Source organism: Chamaea fasciata, unplaced genomic scaffold (genome assembly GCF_029207755.1).
Source record: "Chamaea fasciata isolate MVZ Bird 193981 ecotype frontalis unplaced genomic scaffold, bChaFas1.0.hap1 SCAF_8, whole genome shotgun sequence".
Classification (NCBI taxonomy): Eukaryota; Metazoa; Chordata; class Aves; order Passeriformes; family Sylviidae; genus Chamaea; species Chamaea fasciata.
Genome location: NW_027094093.1, coordinates 15,927,498 through 15,946,932, shown reverse-complemented (window position 1 = coordinate 15,946,932; position 19,435 = coordinate 15,927,498). Strand labels below are relative to the sequence as shown.

General features: G+C 38.3%; 1 protein-coding gene across 9 annotated transcripts in view; it reads right to left on the bottom strand.

The window, feature by feature from the left end:
• Nucleotides 1-1,391: 1,391 nt before the first annotated feature.
• ZNF385B (zinc finger protein 385B) overlaps nucleotides 1,392-19,435 on the bottom strand; it is a 154,198-nt gene continuing 136,154 nt past the window's right edge. For all 9 annotated transcript variants that reach the window (XM_066189826.1, XM_066189827.1, XM_066189825.1 and 6 more), the window contains 4 exons: nucleotides 6,811-7,047; nucleotides 5,572-5,750; nucleotides 4,383-4,484; nucleotides 1,392-2,756 (listed from right to left, as the gene is read on the bottom strand). In XM_066189826.1, coding sequence (XP_066045923.1) covers nucleotides 2,538-2,756; nucleotides 4,383-4,484; nucleotides 5,572-5,750; nucleotides 6,811-7,047 — 737 coding nt within the window. In that variant the 3' untranslated portion in view covers nucleotides 1,392-2,537. The remainder of the gene's footprint in view (nucleotides 2,757-4,382; nucleotides 4,485-5,571; nucleotides 5,751-6,810; nucleotides 7,048-19,435) is intronic.

Sequence of the window (19,435 nt, the reverse complement as noted above, 5' to 3'; positions counted from 1 at the left end):
ACCCTTCATGACTCAAATATTTCTCCATTTTAAGATGCTCTTTGAAATAATCATCTGTCCAAGAAGTCTACACACTTAGCCAGTCCCCTCCTTTTCTGTATTTCATATAGGAACATTTTCAATTGCAGAAACCTGTAATTGCTTTAAATTTCTCATCATCAACACAGAAACATAAAAAGAAGTGGTTTAATACTCAGACAACTCTTGTTTCCTAAGGAACCAGTTAAAATACAGAGGTCTGTAAACCTAGCTCATATCGGACAGCAACAGGCACCTGATGGGATTAACTCCTCTGAAGGGAGCAGAGCAGTTAAATCTGACTCCCTGCAAAACCAGGCACAGACAGATGCACAAGGCAGGGTGTCTACCTGTAACCCTGTGATTTTCAGAGTCCACAAGATAATACAAAGGCAACTGCTCTCCCCGAGGATGCTAAAAGCCTGGATTCCCTTACGTCCCCCTTTGGTGGGTGATTCTCCAGCAAATTATCCTCTCACAACACGGCTCCACAGAACAGTGGTAACTGGGGAGAACTACACGTGCAGAAAATGGCCTCTAACAATGTTGCTACTATGAGGTATATTTTAGTCTGTAAAATCTCTGCTATAAAGTTTCTGAAGTTTTTTTTTTTTTCCTTGGCCTTTGTGGATTTGTAATGGCCTTGTTGGCTTCATATTAATCCTAACAGTCTACAGTTGAGCCTTTTTACTATTGTACTCCTTACTTTCCACTTATTAAAAAAGAGCAGGCTTTTTTAATAATAGAATAGACTAAGCTTTGTAGCAGTAAAAAAAGATAATTTCAAGGCTTCCCCACACACCTCCCTTCAAAAGCTTGCTGCTGAGTCAAGCAACTGCATACTTTGCCCATGCTTCAGAGCAAGTCCTGCCTCCCAAGTGACCTGTTTCCAGTCTCAAGTCTGCCCAGGCTGGTTTGAAAGTTAATCCTTAATCTCCATTAGCGATGGCACCACCATGGTGTAGCGTTTTGGTGGTAGCGTAAAACACCCACGTAAGCACACACCTGTCTCTGTTGTGTCTTCCTCTGAAACTCTGATGTAGTGAATGTTTACACTCTTGCAAAAAAGCCCCAGTAAAGGCTGTTGCAGGCTACAGTGAGGAAAAGACATTAAAGCACAAGGGAAAGAAACACAGGTTCTGTAATTATACTTTATTGTGATTCCAATGCTTTGTCTGCTCCTGGAAGACTCCTTTAGCTAAATTTGTTTCAGGCTTTTTTTTTTCCCTGTACCAATTAAAACACAATAAGCATGTATAATTTTCTTATTATTTTATTGAAAAGGTACATTTAAAAAAATACACAGACATCTTACTATTATGGATTGCTGATAAAGATGCTCTAAAAGTTAATTCTCTTTTTTTTTTCCCTCCTTTCTTCCACCTGTAGTCCCCATTATCACATAATAACTCCAGTCTGAGCGCTGCATATTGATTCGCCTTTATAAAAGGGTTGGGGAGGTAAGAAGATAGGCGGGACATTACTGCAATATATTCAGTAAACAGAGAATATGGTCAATTATAAATATTTTATGTTCTGTACATTATTGCATTAGGGAGCCACAATGTTATGCAGCATCATTACAAAGGAAACTAGTTAGAAATTAGGAAAACAGGATTTTACGTACAAACACATGGATCCATTGTCTTCTTGAACAACGCATGTGAGCTGTGGCAATGTGCAATTGAAAAGCTTTTTTTCTCTTTAAACATTGCTTAGCAACACCAGTGAAGAAACAACAAAAATAAGTTAAATGAAAATAGCAAACAAGCAGTAATCTTAAATCTATGTAATATGGCTTTCTATTTTTGATTTCTCTAAATAAAGTATGACACAAAAGAAATAATTAAAAGCTTCAGCATTGCATTGCTTTCAAATATTTGCACAGAAACGAAAAATATTAAAATCAGACATGGTACATCTGTAGTACTACACAAGATACACCAGTACTGGGGTCTAGAACAGCACACAATCCCTGTCAACAAGAGCACATGAAAAGAATGGATGCAATCCTTTTTTGAGATGTTATCTGCAATCAAGCATTTGGTTCATCTGCCTTTTCCTTTTTTCCACGTTAGATTATACCCCATTGCTTTTCAGAGAAGTATTTACATAGGTATGAGTGAGGAAGACCCTAGTTTTCAAGTCTGTCAGGAAAATATTTTATGTTCCTTGATTCCAAGGTACATCATACAAATGGAAAAAAAAAAAAAAAAAAAAAAAGAAACGTAAAGAAAACAATGAATAGATGCATGAATCTTTAATGGTATAAATTTCATGAGCAATTTAATTTTTAAGAAAATCACACTATTTTGATTAAAAAAATAGAGACAGAGAGAAGACAGAGTTGTCTAGACTTCAAAACACAGTGCCGTCAATGATGGATTTTATGATGTGGTTGGATGAGGAGTCACGCTGGATGCCATTGCAAAAGAGAAACATTTTAAAATTTCAACCTTTTTTCTGCTTTCCTTTACCCTTTGGACTGGCCACAGTTATCTCTTTTTCACATCAATAAATTAGTATGGTGCAAAGAGTATGGAGGCAGGCGTTGCCCGGATGGGCCCGTGGGCTGGCCTGAGGAGAGCTGGTGGAATTGCTGGTGCCTGGAACAGGGATGCCGAGGGCCGGGGAGGGAGGGACAGAGCTGATGATACAGCTGCAGCTGCAGCAAGAGGAGATGAAAGGAAAGCAGGTGCCAGTGGCTTAATCATGTCCTTCTGGAATGCAAGTTTTGCCTGGAATAAAACACACACACAAAAGCAATGCAAATACAGTTCGCCCACTTTTACATGAGGGAAAAAGTGAACCCTGGCACAGGGAGCACTATGGCTTGTCACAGAAGCCTCTTTCCAGCTGCTTAGAAATGTTACCTGCACAGTTCTCTTACTCCCAGGGCAATTAAAGCAATCAAATCCTATATTTAAAGACAAATAAATCTCTTGAGTCTAGAGACCATCCCACTGATGTTTAGAAGGAAGCATAATTTGCAAGTGAGTAACTTAGTATAAATTATAACTGTCCATAAAAATTAAAAATACCCCCACGATTAAGATTTCAATCTCAAAAGTCAAATTTTCCACTTGCAAAAATGAATTGTAGAAAAGTAGAGTGGACAAAATCGGAAGGTGGTAATAGGCCAGTCAGCTTTGCACCTTCCAATGCAGATCTGCTCTTTTCAAAGTAAAAATATTATTTAAGATTGATAACAAAAACAATTTTTTTCTGAAATATATATATGACTCAGTTTATGATCTACAAGCGATGCTGGTGCTCATGGTGAAACAGCTAATCAGAAATATATACACTCATATCGATATCTCTCACTGAAAATGGTTTGCACTGAAATGATCCAAATTTGGAAGCAAAAGTACTCATGTTCTTCCTTTATAATTGGTGGTCTCTCTATATGCAATAGGTGATAAAATGATGTATTATACAAGTGAAGAAGATTAGCATGGGCAGAACCTGTTGAGTGGGGAGACTTAGAGGAAGCCTGAAGCTTTTCCATTTGCTTCTGTACAATTACAAAGACATGCCAATATTTTAGCATTGACAGGTTTTTCACATGCTTTCTCTTGCACACACATATTTGCATTTCTCTTTTCAACCTGTAAACTGTTTTTGTGCCATAGATGGCAAGGACTTTTCTCTAATGAATAAAATACTGGCTGTGTCATGGCCAAATAAACATGCAAACTGTGCTGTGTTAAAGCCAGCCTGAACTCTGGCTGCAGATGATCAGTAGGACCATCTTGGGGAATTCCTGGAAATGCAGGTGGGTGTGAGAGGGACTGGCTAGTGGCACAGAGACAGGAGAGGTGTTTGATAGCCACTGACAGACAAAGCCTGAACACACAGGCAGTCAATTCTCCTAAACACCTGATGGCTCTTTTGTACCAACTATTACATCCACACAGCATTCTGTTTTGCTGTACACAGAGAATGAGCACTAGTATTTTTATATCTTATCGTCCCAAGTCCTTTTCCCTGACTGCATCCATCATAACTTAGAGTTACCTCAGGTGGGCAAAAAGACAGAGTATACCCATTGCTGCCTTCAAAGAGAAGAGCCCTCACCCAGCAGAGCCGATACCTTTCCATGGGGCACATGTTCCATTCCCCATTCCACTGATTATTCCCTTCTTTCTAGCAGTAAATAATACTTGCAGTGCTGTCTGCATGCCTTGGACTGGGCAGACAGAATACATAACTATCTTCAAATATGATTCCTGTGCAGACTCAGCCTGCAGGGGAAGAGAGTCTGCAGAAGCATCAGGTCTGTCATGTTCCTGTCTCTCTGCAGTGGGAGTCCCCAAGGTCAGAAATTCGCACAGACAGTGATGAGAAATTAAAATACTTACTGCTAAAATACTTGGGTTGCGCTGTAGTTTGTTGTAAGGACTATATTTAGGTTTCATAGGCTTTCCTGCAACTCTGTCCTTATGCCTTCGGCTGGAAATGTGCTGAAATAAATATCCTCACATTTAATTAGCTCTGTAAACATTTCTCAGTTTAGAGTTTGAAATTTATTTATCAGCAGGATATGCCTAAGCCCCTGTTTGAAAGATAAAGTAGATTCTTTAGAGAAAGCAAAGATGAGTTTTGCTAAATTAAACATAACAATTTGGAGCATATCAAATAGAGAATCAGAAACTAATCAAATACAGCATATTTTGTGATTTAAGACAGAATTTGCAAATTATTGATATTTTGGTTAGTATTTCCTTTTTCCACTTGAGGAGCTTTAAACCAGACAGAGCTGTAATCACTAGGTCAGAGGGATATTCAGAAATAAGAGGCAAATCTCCATCTTGCTGATACTGTTCAGTTGTGTAAATAATTCAGTATTAGCTGAAGGAAGAACCGGTACCCAAGGATATGTCTACACATGCAATTTAATATTATCTTAGAGCTAAGTAAAAAACAGGGAATGAGAGGACACATTCACACAGCACAGCACCATCCAGTCAGAGGTACCCATTCGGGTATCAGAATCACTGCCTTTGTATGGACACAGCTCTGAACCCAGGGCTAATTGGCTCAGACAGAGAATAGCTCCACGGGCACACAACAGCTACACTGTTAATGATAATGCTCTTCTACATAATACAGACATATCTGCAGTATTACCAACTGGTGATTGTCCCAAACCACTAGATTTGAGTCATGTTCTCCTTCTCACATAGCATTAAACATTATTCCAGCAGACTGAAAACAGCACCAAAAGATAAATTCAGGGAAACTCAGCCCAGAATGCTTATAGTTGGGAGAACAAGGTTCAAATCTCTATCTTGAACCACAGAAAACTTTTAAATGAGATCTGCTGTGTCACCTCTGCTTTTACAACTATCAAGCCTATTCTTCCCAACTGAAATAATTAGGTGAACTTGACCTATGATGAAATATTTAGAAATAATTGTGGGAAGAAAGATAAGAAATACTAAGTTCATTTAGTATTCAACAACACATCTTCACACAGCCGTACACTGCACCTACAACACTGCAATGCATCGTCGACCAACAAAGAGCTCCAAGATACATGCAAGTTACCTGTTTAAGCTGAATTTCTGAATTAACATGGACATCACAGATTTCACAATGGAACGTCTTATTCTGCAGTCCTGAGCCTTTGCTGCCATTCTGCACCTTCATTCGCGATCCAGGCCTAGGGTAAGACTTGATGGGACCAGCACCATTCCGAGCTTCGACCATGGTCTTGTGCTTGGAGCCTATCAGGCAAGCAGATGCAGGTGAGTTCACGATCAGCAGCACAAAACATTCCCTCAGCCTTGGGTCTTTGTAACATTTATCTTCATGACAGAACGGTTAAATCACCACAGACTGGGACTAATGATCACTCTTGTTTTGGCCAGTGTAGTTCCCGCGTACTTGATCTAAAGGCAAGCCAGAAAGCTTCAAAGAGAAGAGCCCTCTCCCAGCTCTTCCCAGGAACAGAGGTGTGCTGGACCTCACTGTTTGAGGGCAGCGTGTGACTGGATGGCCAAAGTGTTTGCTGCTTATTCTTTTGCCAAATTCCATAGTGCCAGTGAATAGCAGAAAAGGGTATTAGCCAAGACTGGGACAGGAACCACAGCAATCCCTTAAAATCTTCCTAGGAACAGTAATACTTCAATAAATACCCTCTGGTTCAGAAGAAACGGCTGCTTTGCCCATTTCAAGAATGGATTACAGCTGTAAAAACAGCTTCAATGGCTTGTTAACAAGCTTTACATCACCAGCACACCATACACAGACAGAGCACACTAAGGATTGCTGTTTGTGGCCCAAAAAAAGATGCATATCTAATCTTCAATTAACAGAAGATTCTAGGACATCTAGGAAGCCTAATGAGCCTACCCTAAAATTATAAAAACTTTCAAATAACAAATAAATTACTGTCAGTTTTATCAGCAAAATAACAGACACCAATGATAATGAGACAAAATATGAAAAAGAGAACACTGGCATTTTAGTGTAGAAACCACTGTGATCATACTGTGATCCTCAGTGTGAAGGTATGAAGGGATCTGATCAGTTAACATGAACTGTAGGAATTTTGTCAACTAAAAATTTAGAGAGTACATGAAGAACAGTTAAAAAAATAATTAGAGAGTGCTTTAACAGAATATCAAACACCACACAGGAAACTGCCATTAACAGGACCGGTTTTGTAACTTGCTATTGTAAGTTTTAACTAAAAGACTCTTCAGTGAATAGTGGATCCCACCTTGTTACACTGAATTTTAAAAATCTTAACACAAAACTGACTTGTACCATATGGATACTCACCTGTATTGTGGGCTTCTAGTTGTGAAAGGGAATTCACAGCCACTTTGCATAATGAACAGTAAAGTAGTTTTTTGGCTTTTTCCTCTTCTGACTCAGTAACTGTGTTAGCAGCTCCATTTGTGCTCTTGGAGGATGAGGCAGGTGCTGCAGGTGCCACTCCAGGTTTGGGAACAAAAGGATCCACTTCTGTATTGGACTGCTGACTTACACTGCTGGATTTTTCTTTCCCTTTATCTTCTAAAAGAAACAAAATACATATGTTGTCATTTTGTGCCACACACAAAAAGCATACAGTAATAATCCTGTGGGTTTAGTAAACATAACACAACAGGGGGCTAATTTATCTCATTTTATAAAAGAGAGCAGCATCCTTGAAATCTTGTTAAAAGTCCTGTCATGAAATGTGTGCAATTTGACAAAAAAGGTAATTTTCCTGTTTTTAAAGTTACCAGTGAATACGAATAAGCTCACCAAATTCATGCCAGCTGTTGTTGTTGTGCTGCACACATGGCCAGTTGAAAGGAGCCCAAGCAATCCCAAAAGAAGCTATGGTTAAGGACTGGACAGCACTCAGAAACAAGCAAGGCTTTGCATTGGGAATTAAAAAAAGTTTCTCAAAAGCAATACATTTGCCTTTGGAAGGGCTCAAGTTTCTCAAAGTCACTGGGAGGACACTGAAAGGCTCCAGCGCCACCTTGACATACATCCCTCATTTCAGTTCCAGGAATTATGGATGTGAACACAGTTGCTGATATTTTTAGGTTTTTTCATGAATGACTCCCCACATATTTGTGGATCAGATGGCTTCTGTGTGCATTCAGTGCATTGCTTTATCACTTCACAAGCATGAGTCAATCATCTGTGCTCTTACAAGACACATAGGCAGGTATTACTTCATTGTGCAGATGGCGATCACAAAGCAAGAGATAAAATGCCCAGCTGTGCCTACAGAGGAACTTTGTGCCAGAGCCAGTATTCAAATGCTCCCTGCTTCCATGCCCCTCAAGGGTGCATTCCATTTGAAGCCGTTCAACTGCAGGCCTTGTGACCATGAGCCATATTAGCTGCCAGCACTAAAACAAGCTCTGTCCCAAACAAACATGGGATGGGAGGGGGACAGTGCAGTGGTGCTGGCATGAGTGACAAAACAGATATGAGAAATGACTGAAGAAGTGTCACTCTAAACAACTGGAATCAAATTTCATCATCTTAGCAAGTACAACATCTACATGAGAGAAACCTCTCCATTTGAAACCCATGGCTTAGTTTGAAATAGAGTTGAACTGTCTTGAAAAACTAGGTGCTATTTTGAGCATTTATTTTTTAATATGGAGCCTTGCACTTTATGTTTACATCTACCAGACTCTGTCTTAACATGCCTTTGTATATCAGGCCAAGACTGTGCTACCAAAAACTCAGAAAACAGGATTGTACCCACTCAAACAAACACTTGAAAGTGTGTATGAACTATGAATAGCTATCCTGAAATGAAACTCCACAGTTGTTGGCATATTTCCCAGAAGTCCATTGCAGTACATCAATTTTAGATTGTTATAAACCAGGAGAAAGAAAATTCTAACAAAATAACTATTACTTTTAAAAATAACAATTAAAATGATTTGAAATTACAAAATATGAACTGTATTAAACATTGAAAATAGTCAAGTACAAAGACTACTATCATGACCAAATTAATGTTAAAACCAGATTCTGAAGGTAGTTTGATTGACAAAGTATGACAAAAGAAACTGATGTTAAATTGTTCTTCATAGGCTATTCAATTTTAAAGTCTCCATAATAGTAAGTCACATCTGCAAAAATCTAGAATACTTTATATGACTTATGAGTCTGCATAAAATGCATTTTCAATAAATAGCATTTTCTAACATTCTAAATTAAAGAGTTTTCAATATGGAAAATTCTCAGAGGTGCAAATGAAACACACTGAACAGCTGTCATTTGCGAATTTACATTACTGAAAAACAGAATTGTTGCTGCTGTTGTGTTCTACGCAATATTACGCCAAACTGCAAAAGGCGCAACACCAGGATATACGTGAACCAGAGTGGAATAAAGGAAGGTTCTACAGTATCTTGCATTTCATGCCTTAAAGGAAAAATACACCTACAGAACTGCAAGCTGTATGTTAACATATACCAACTGCACTTCTAGTTTGGCTTTGGGGTTTTTTTATGTTGTTCCCTATATATGTTTTTAATGTAAGCATAAAAATTTGGTGCTTTTGAAACACCTCCTGGGGATATAAATCATCACCTCTGAGCAGCAAGGACAGTGCTTACCCTCCTACCCACAGCCTCTGCCTGTACTGATCTCACTGACCACAACAAGAGGAAGCAGACTTTTTTTTGTTTTGCCATCAAGTGTCTGTGGAGTAGGATCCCAAGACATGGAAGAAGATCCATTTTACACAGGCCACCAATTACCATCACAGAATGATGGTTTTCCAACACTGAATTTAACAGAGGATTGAAAAAATTACAGATCTCATTTTCCACTTCTCCTCACTTAGCTGGCCAACAGCTGATGTGGTATGTTTTTAATAATACTCCCCAGATTCACAGTGTTTTCACCATTCATGTTCCAATAATTCTAGAGCATACAACATGTAGCACACTAACAAGAAAACTTCTACAAAACCAGAGAGAAGTTACCAGCATGCAGCTGGGCTCAATTCTGCCAGTATCACAGCTTTTGGAAAGAACCTCAGTTCACATAATAATTCCATCATTTGGAAAGCTTCCTGACACAAATAAGCTCTTCATCGATGCGGATGTATAAGGAGAGACATACGCCCCTCTATGAATTAATGTTTCCTTCCACCATTCTAAATGTTTAATGCAGAACATCTTCAAAGATCATAATTGTAAGGTTATTATACAGTTTAACTCCCACAGAAAGTACACGGAGTTGAGTACATATTTGTCACTGCACTGGGGCCAGAACTGCGTTTTCCTGGCTTCTAAAATCAGAAAATTGCACTTCTCCAAATGGGTTTTTGATAACCACTTATTGTTTCAATCCACAGAATTCAAAACACCATTACTTACAGTTTTATGTTTGAGACAGAAATGCCAACTATTCAACAGTGCAAAGCACAGGAAATGCAAATTGGGTGTATATACAAAGCACAAAGACGATTACTCCTTTATTTGTACTTATAGCACAGAGCTAACAATATCTGCACGCAGAAATCAAAAAATGTAGCTGTTAATGGCTGCATGCATGCCCGTACTTCCAAACTATCATCACCTTATAAAATACATATGAATTATGAGATACAGCTGTGGGGTTACAGTCCTCTTGCTATTTCTGAAGGTATTATTGAGAATAGGCTCAGATTTGCTCTGATCTCCACCTGGGTCAAGACCAATAGAGCCAGGCAGAGCCCAAATGAGTGCAGGGCTGAGACCATCCCGCCTGGACCATGGACATATCAGCTTCCGCTCCACAGTTTAGCAAAGCACAGCTGGAAGCCCAAGACCAGGGCAGTACCAGCCTACTCCCTGAAGGCAGTAGCTGTGATTCAATCTGCATCAGGGTCAGGTTGAAATGCTCACACCAAAACTCACGTGCAAGAAGTTAATTTAAAATCTAATCTGTACTGTTTTCCTATATCTATGTTCCTTTTCCATGCAGAAAAGCCACATTTCATATGTCTTAAATTCCTGTCTTTAATTCAAGAACAGTAAATTGATGATTCAGGTTCTTACTGAAGCCCGAATTTATTTTGAAGTAGAGCCCAGGGAAAATAACTAAAGCAAGCTAATTAAGTATTGCTTTGGGCTCGGTAATATCAATGCTTTTCTCACCCATTACATTGTTTTAATTCTGCTTTGAAGTTATTTTCACATATTTCTGCTTGTTTGACTCATGCTTGTGTCAGTGCCATGTTAAAATTCAGGACTTATTTTTCTGATCAATCCTGCCTCATTTCGAATACCAAAGTCAGGACACTGCAGGGTAACACTTCATAGGTTCAAACCTACAGGTTCTACTGCTCCACTTCTACAGCTGAAGTGACTTACTGACCTTTGCAGGTCATGCCACTCTTACTACAGTTGCTGTGGTGTAGACAGCAAGTCCTGCCCATTAAGGGCATTTATTTGAGTGATGCTTTGGTGCACATTAGAAAGAAGTTTTATTTAGGCCTCATGATAAAATCATACATGCTATTTTCAACCAAAAAAAAAGTTACTTAATATTCAGATCCTTAATTCAGAATTTACATGCTTGACAACAATAAAAACAATGTGAATTTAAAATTCATGTATAGACCTAGAAATCTGATAAAGTTTTTCAGTATCAAAAATTTCATTACTACTTACACTCTTCAACATGCTTATCTGCCCAGTATTTATTACTGATGATACATAAAACATCTTTACAACAAAGTTCTGTTCCACAACAGCTTCCTCAAATAGCAGTTAGAATTAAAATATCCAAGGTACAAATAATGTGTGATATACTTGAAAGAACTCTTTCCAATACATACGCTAAAAGCTTTCAGATATGAAGTTCTGCTATGATCCTGATAACCCTTACAAGACTGTCACATAAATTTTCTGGTGTATATAATAAATAAACAAATTTGCTCTTGCCATTACAGTAACAGAACAAGGCTTCAGTTACTGAAAAGACATATTTTGTGTGTGTCTGCATGTAATAAAAAGCATAGCTTTGCACTTGCCTGCTTCTCTTCTCCACCTGAAACTGGGACTATTGCACACAACCCGTGCTGAGGGCTGAGCACAGAGAGAGGGAAGGATCCTGGGACTGAGAACAGCTGCCCAGCACTGACTGTGATGGAGTTGGCTTCCCACTGGGAAGAGACTCTGCCATGCTAAAAACCACCCACTGCCCAGCTCCAGCTTCACACCTTCCCTTGTGCCAGGCGTGCCAGTGCATCCCCCAGCTCCAGGCACTGAACAGCAGCTGTACACAAAGTACTCACAGCAAAAGGGCAGCACAGACACTGCAAAGTGGCCACTGCTGCTCTACGACCCTGCACTAAAGCTCTTTTGTGAGGTTCACTCATTTGGCATCCTAGGCATAGAAATCTGGTTTTATATTTCTTTTACCTGCTCACAAAGTAGTGCACACTGCCAAGTTGCTCCATTGTAAAGGTAAGAAAATAGTAAAAACTTAGGCTTCTTTTCTTCTTGAAAACATGAAGGAAAGAGCCACACAATATCCAGTGCAATTTCCAGCCTAAACCAGTCACCTCATTTTTTTGCTGTGTTAGGAAAACACTGTAACTTGGCCACTGCAGGGTTATCACGACCATACAATCGATGAGCACAACCGATGCACAGTTAGGGGCGAAGCCTTTGGTTCAGTCAGCCTTGTTTATGGTGGTGCCTTACAATACCACATCACTGCTGAAAGAACAACCTTTTGAAAAAAGGACTGCTTACTGATCCTGAATATTTTCAGCTGGTTTCTAACTATGTCACTTCCTATGGTAACTAAAATCAAAAGTGATTTCTGAAAGTAAATATTGATATTTTATTTTTGGGGCACTGAAAGTGTGGTGCCAATATTGGTTTGTGATAGCCTTAAGTTCACGCAAGTTGTGCTACAGGGAGTTGCTATTAGTTTGAAGTGTTGAGTTTGGAGACTAAGAGAGAGCTTGAGGGAAAGCAAAATATCTCCCATACTGGTAAATCTGTACTAAGTGAAACAGATTATCAGGTTCTCTCTGTAATTTTGACAACTCCATATAAGCCTATGAATATTTGGCTGCATTAAACAACCTTTGAAGCATACAGTGATTACAGAATGGGAAAAGGAAATTCATGAGATTGTCAGAGAATTAAACATTCCCCAAACAACTGTGCAGGAAAGGTAAAATCAGTTGCATTAATTAGACTAGTAGACAATCCAAGAAATTTTGCTGAAAAGCTTATCAGTAAAGCTAAATTAGCATCCATAAACACAAAATAAAAATTTGTCTGTTGAAAAATAAAATTCTCAGTTTAAATTTGACATACTTGGCACATGTGAAATAAATCTAGAAAGTGACAAATTTACATTTTTCCCCTCACTTTTCAAAATATGCCCACTAACGATGCCGAAGATAGGTGAATTACTTGAATTGTTACTCAGTAGTCACCAGCTGACCTCTCTGTTCTAAGCTTTCTGCACACAGCAGAAGTTGTTCCCCAGACCAAAAGATCAGTTGAAGAGCAGAGATGACCACTGCAGACAGGTATGAAACCACGGAGAGTCACAACAACCAGTCACTGACACAGGCACCATTGTGGCAGTCAAACTTCTCACAAGTGTTTTTCTGTTTTTCAGTCCATCACAGCAAAAGAGAAATTTTTAAAAGTGAGAATAAAAGAAGCAAAATTTGCAGCTGATTGAAGGGAACTCTTCACAATTAGGTCCAGGCAAAGCAGGAAGCTGTATTTGAAGCTGGTTTCAATGGCTGTGTGTGGCAGGTGCAAGACAGCATTTGGAAGTGCATTACAAAAGATATACAAAGGTATGGAGAGCTTTGAAAGTGAAGGATGTAAATCTGGAGAGAGAAAAATCAGTACCACAGAATATTGTAACAAAATTTGCAGCATTTAATAAAAAACCCACTAAAGTTGAGAGATCACAGTCAAAGAGATAACAAGCCTTGCTGAGTGCAATTAAGGGAGATGCTAAGAAACTACAACAAAATAAAATCAAGATGGGGAAAACTTATTTAGTCACACTTGTAGGACTGCCTAACCAAACCTTAGGATCTACTCTGGAACACAGGCCTGGGGATATTGGAAACAAGAGCTGCTGTACATCACCTTGGCCTGAAATAAGATTTGAAGGGAGGAGATCATCAGTGTCTGAATTGCCAGGATGAAAAGAAGGGCCTCTTTCAGTGCATTAGCAGAGAAGTTACTGAACAGAAAGTCAGACAATAGCTCCAGTAAGAAAAGCAAGTTTGAAAACACTACTATTCACAGAAAGCATTTTCTTCTTGTTCACAGCACTATAGAGGAATAAAGCTCACACACATACAATTAATTTGTCTTCTTATGATGGAAGAGATGAACACTTTGAGTAATATATGCCATAAAGACAATAGCAGGACAGCAATTAAGTTACTAGTGGTCACAACCTTTACAGACTTGTAAGTACTCTGTCCTGCACCTCAGCACCACTCACAAAACCCCCAACAAAACAAAGAACAAAGAGCATTAGATTATTTCTTCACGCTCATTAAGATGGAGTTAGCAAACCTGAAGAAGGTATTTCAAAATATTTTTTGTTCTATCTGCACATTTGCTGAATAATGAGACTCTAACGGCTGTCAGACAAAATACCTACTTTCTTACTAGTTGTGCAGTCTACTGAGAAATGAGGCTGAAAAACCCGTAGGGCTCTGTTCTAGAAAAATTCCACTGCAAACCTACATGCAAATCAGGTGGCACAGTGTATCTATTAACCCTTTGGTTACTTCTACTTTTTGTAAAATGTTTTTTCTTGTTCTTCTGGTCTTTATGAAAAAGAGCTATGTTTTATATAATGAAATAAATCTGTTTGACACATTCTGAAGAGAACAAATTTTTCTCTATACAAAGATGAGAAAAAAATGGAAGCTGTAAATATAAAGCTTTTCCTCTCAAACACAAATGCACCCTCAAATAAGCTGCAACATATTTTCTCAAGATACTGAAGCTACATCAGGAAGTGTCTGGATGGCTGTGCAATATTAGGTGAACTTGGTAGCTAGAATGCTTATTTGATTAACAGCATCACTACTCTCCAACAGGCAGAACCCAAGTATCTTTTTTCACTTCAGAAGTATTGCTTGCATGGCTATGTTACAGCAGGGACGCTGATAATTTCTTAGATACTTTATTTCTGATTTAGCATACCAAAGGCTCGTACAAGGGAACCAGCATTTTCTTCAGAGTATGAAAATATTTGTGCTGATCAGAATAAAGATGTAATGTTGAAAAAGGCTTGCTTTTGCAATTTTGGTTTGGTTTAATTTTTATGAAAGTGGACTGATGAGAAATAGAAAATATTTGGAAGTACACGTAGATCTGCAAGTGCAAAACCTTGCCCTGCAAAATCTATTCCTGTACCTTCCTGAACTGATAGTTCCTGCTACTTCAATTACTGGGTTGTCAGAGGTGATCCTGCTATGTAGCCTATGATTTTTAATCAATTATTTACACATTTGGAGATTCTTAGGGAATTGGTTTAGGTTGGCTGCCTAGTGTCTGTTTTACAAGACAAGATCAAGAAATATCTGTATGCACTCACCAGTAGGGGAGGGAAAAAAAAAAAGATAAGTTGGCACAAACGTATAAAACATATAGTAAAATAACTGCAAAATGGTTACATGTCCACAAAGGGGGCATTCACATTTCAAAAGTCTCTTACTTAATACCTCAACACAGTGCAATTTCTCAGTGCAAAAGCTAGAGGAATAAGAAGGGTTGATTTTGTACTGTTAGCCAAAATGCAGGAGCATATGTAGTATGTCTGGAGAAAACAAACTTTGAACGCTCACTTAAGGCCATTTGCATTGTGCCTCCATGTCACTTGCTGATCTTCAATGATATTTTACAGAATGCATGTTGTATCAGACTTCTCTTTTCCTAATTTGAAAAAAGATTATTACAATTTCCAGCTTTCTCCTCCTCCAGTTTTTTAGACCTAATAGGGTGAGCAAGTAACTGTGGCAAATGCAGCATGTTACTTCTGGAGAAAATCAACTTGTCTACAAACACCAATACAGATCAATTTCCTAGTGTACAATGCCAATATCTAATTTCTCAGTGACATGTTGACAGGCTGGGAAGATTGTGACTAGAAGTTTGTTCATAAAACAGCAATATTAGTAGCACCACAGTGCTAGCAACTGAAAACAAGGGGGATCTAAAACACAGCTAGCAAGTGTGAATACTAATTTAGAGCATCCAGAAAGTGAGATCATCCAGAAGCTCAGTCTTCCAGAGTCCCGTTGCTTTATAGCAAGGCATATTTACTTTCATCTTTTCTGAGCTATGCCAGTCTGTTTGGGCTGGAATGGGAAAATTTGTGAGTTGGAAAATTTCAATATAGTGTGAGCAAAGCTTGAAACACAGTATAAGATTTGCTATGCTTCAAAATATGGCTCTCCTCTGGGTGAAAGCAAATGTTTTTTGCTAGTTATAAATTTATCTTTTTCTGACACCAGACATCTATTATTTTGAAAGTTATTTTATACTCTCATTCCAAATTCTGCTACATCGGATCTCCTGAAATGCAAACTTCCTATAGTACTGCATTATCTTTTAAACTTTTTAATAATGTAGGAATGCTTGGAAAAATAATTTTCAAAGATTATAACAAACATACAGTATTTTGCCCAGAGATCCTTCACTTCTGCTTAGTCTCAGTTCATTTTCTCAGCTGTAAAAATAACATAATGGCTCCACCATTTAAAATATATTACTAGAAACTTATTGCACTTGCTGCTTGTGCAAAACAAATATCTTAAAACTCTATGCTCAGATGCTGAAATGCTTTGGAACTTAATATGAAATGTATGGGCATCTAAATAAAAGAATCAAAGAGAACTGAACACACTCTGCAAGTAAATTCTTGTGAACCTGTGTCTGAACTACTCACTTGGTACTTGCCCAGGCAGAACTGCAGTTCAAGTCAGCTATTTCACTTGTCTTCATTTCAGTTAAATGACATCTGTAATTGTGCATTCTCCCACTTCCATAGCAGGTTTGCCTGAGCACTGTGGGTATTCAGTCATGCCCTCCATATTTGACGAATAAATTGCATTTCAGATAAAACTTGTCTAACCAACACTTAAATATTTTCACTCTCCTTGAAAACAAGGAAATATTGAGTAGCCTAATGTTTGTATAAATAATTTTCCTACTATAGGAAATGAAGTGTATTTCCCCCTTCACCGTGAAGCAGAATTGGTCCTGACCCATTCTTTCATATTTGGACACTAAATTCATTCAAGGGCTCAGAGAAAAGGAGAAAACTTAAATTTTGCAGCTTCAACACAGCCTTTAACTTCACACAACTGAACACAGAGAAAACTTTATTCAGCTACCAATTGTATGAATGATCACCAGAATCCTGTTATTTATTCTCTGATATCAGTGAAAAATACATATCTGGTATCAGAGGAGCTGCCTTATTTCCTTAGGAATATGTTGCTTCAATAAGTGTTGTGAAAATATTAAATACAATTGAAATTATTTCTCTCTGAGTTGCTAAGAAACCCAACAGAACCAGCAGGTGTCTTTTTAGCAAGTTATTTTGTTATTTTGTACTCACTATCATTCCATTACCATTCTATTAAAAAAGTCCTATTGGCTATTCAATAGGGAAGTCTATATTCAATCATTAACAGAACAAACAAGAAAACAGATGCCTGATTTCACAGTATAAAAGAGCTGCTGAAAGATTCAATGTGAAATCCTTATGAAAGGATTTTTAAAATGACCACATACATGTAGCTAAAAAAAACCTCAGTAGCTGATAGCATCCCTGGCCCTATTGCCATCACTCAGAACAGCTAGTAGAGTCAATTTTGCTGGGCCAAATGCCTATCTCTACTTCTTGAAGAAAGAAAAGCTTTGCATCATTTTAAGAACGCTAGTAAAAAAACGTTATAACCCTCACGGTTTTAGAACTTGAGTGAGTAGAAATACTAGAGGTATACAGCTTTAATGATACACAACATAAGTGCTCAGGCACAGAGCAAAACACCCAAAATTATTTCACCTTAAAATTTATTTTTGATCTCAAGCTATGCTTATTTTACTCCAGGAAAAGAAAAACCTTACCATTCCTTCAAAAGAAAGTCCTGGATTCATGTATTTCTGATTGTTATAATAACTGGAGACAGAAAAGTTTGGCCTTTTCCAGCATGAACAAGAATTTCAACAGCTCATCAATGTACATGTGTCAGCTGCAGAGCTTGTTTCTCAGTTAATGGCACCTATAATCAGTTTTCAGTAGAGGTGCAGAATTTGAAATGTGCTAGCATTATAGACAGACCAAAGATTTCCAGGAGCTCCCAAGAGCTTATCAACAGCAAAATGCACAGCGTGACTGGTTATCCATTCAGATTTAGACACACATAGAAAGACAAGGTTTGAATATCCACTTTTGAAAAGTATGAAAAGTAAGGCTGGCAGGGAAGAAAGTGTTTCAAGATTCCAACATATTATAATGATTTCCTGTTAGCAGACTTTGACTTGCTAAATTTTTTTTGGCTCACCTTTCATCCTAAGAGCATAAACCAAACAGAAACTTCCTGAAAGAGCTGCTGAAATTATCTCCCAGAAAATGCCCAGAAGCTCTTTACTATTAAATCAAATACAGGCACTGCATGTGCCATGGATGTAAGTATGCATACGGTACTTGCAACACTGTAACTGTGATGAATTTATGAGTGTTTATTAATCATTTTTTTACATCATCAATTATAAAGGTAATTACCGCTGTTTTGGGGTTTCAATAGATGGAAATATGGAAGGATCTTCATATGGCTGTGAAACACTGAATCAAAAAGGAACAAATCTTACCTTCCTCAGAGGATATAATGGAAAAATGCCCTTGAAATGACTCTCCTTGGTGGCTGAATCAGATTAAATTTACTACTTAGTTGACCGTAAACTAATACCTTTATCTAACAGAAATATGCCTGTGCTTAGCAGGCACTATCTGAATCCACATAAACACAGATGCATGGCTATTTTATAGAGTATAGCTTCAGCAGAATTCTTTATGTCAGCATAAATGTGAAGAACTGATGAGGCTCATCAGTAGCTTTTGAAGGAGGCCAGAAAAGCACAACCATCTTTGAAGGGCATAAGGCAGAACCTCTAAATAGGGCACAGTGACACTCTGGGGAACACCAAGCCAAACACATCCTTGTCCTCTTCCTCTTTTAGAGCTTTTCCCTATCCCTGCCCCACCCTCAATATTCAACTTGGTCACAACCTGTTTTGAGGTCTAGAGGACTTTGGTACATTACACAAAATTGTAAGACTGACGAATAATTAGAATCACTGTAGCTTTGAGGTTCTTATAATGGTGACAAATATCTGTGTGACAAATAACCTCGATTTTCCCAGGACAAATACACCACAGTTCAACTGGGGAGGTTGTAAATCTCCGACTCCTAGCTACTTCTGAAGGATCATATAAGAAACAGTTTATTTGAGCTATGTAAACAAGCCATCCCTTTAAAATCAGCAATGAGAGCAAGATGAGTAAGGGAATGCCCTGATGGTGGACTCGTGAAATACAAACTGAGCCCTCCACTGGCACATTTCACCTCACTGGTAGTTGATGAATACACACCACTTGCAACCGGGACACTGGAGAAATCCAACCCATCATAAGCTTCCTGAGTAAATGTGATTCAACATGTTGCATGCTACTTTAGGAATAAAAGGAGAAAATAGTCAGTTTTGTTGTGAAAGCATCCACTTTAGCTCTTTACAAACTAAAACCCACAGACAAGACCACAAGGAAAACTTTTCTAAGTCTGATAAAACTTGGAGTTGCCAATCCTGTCCAATGGGACAACTAATTACCATATGTCTACATGACATGAAGCCATTCATTAGGCCCATCAACA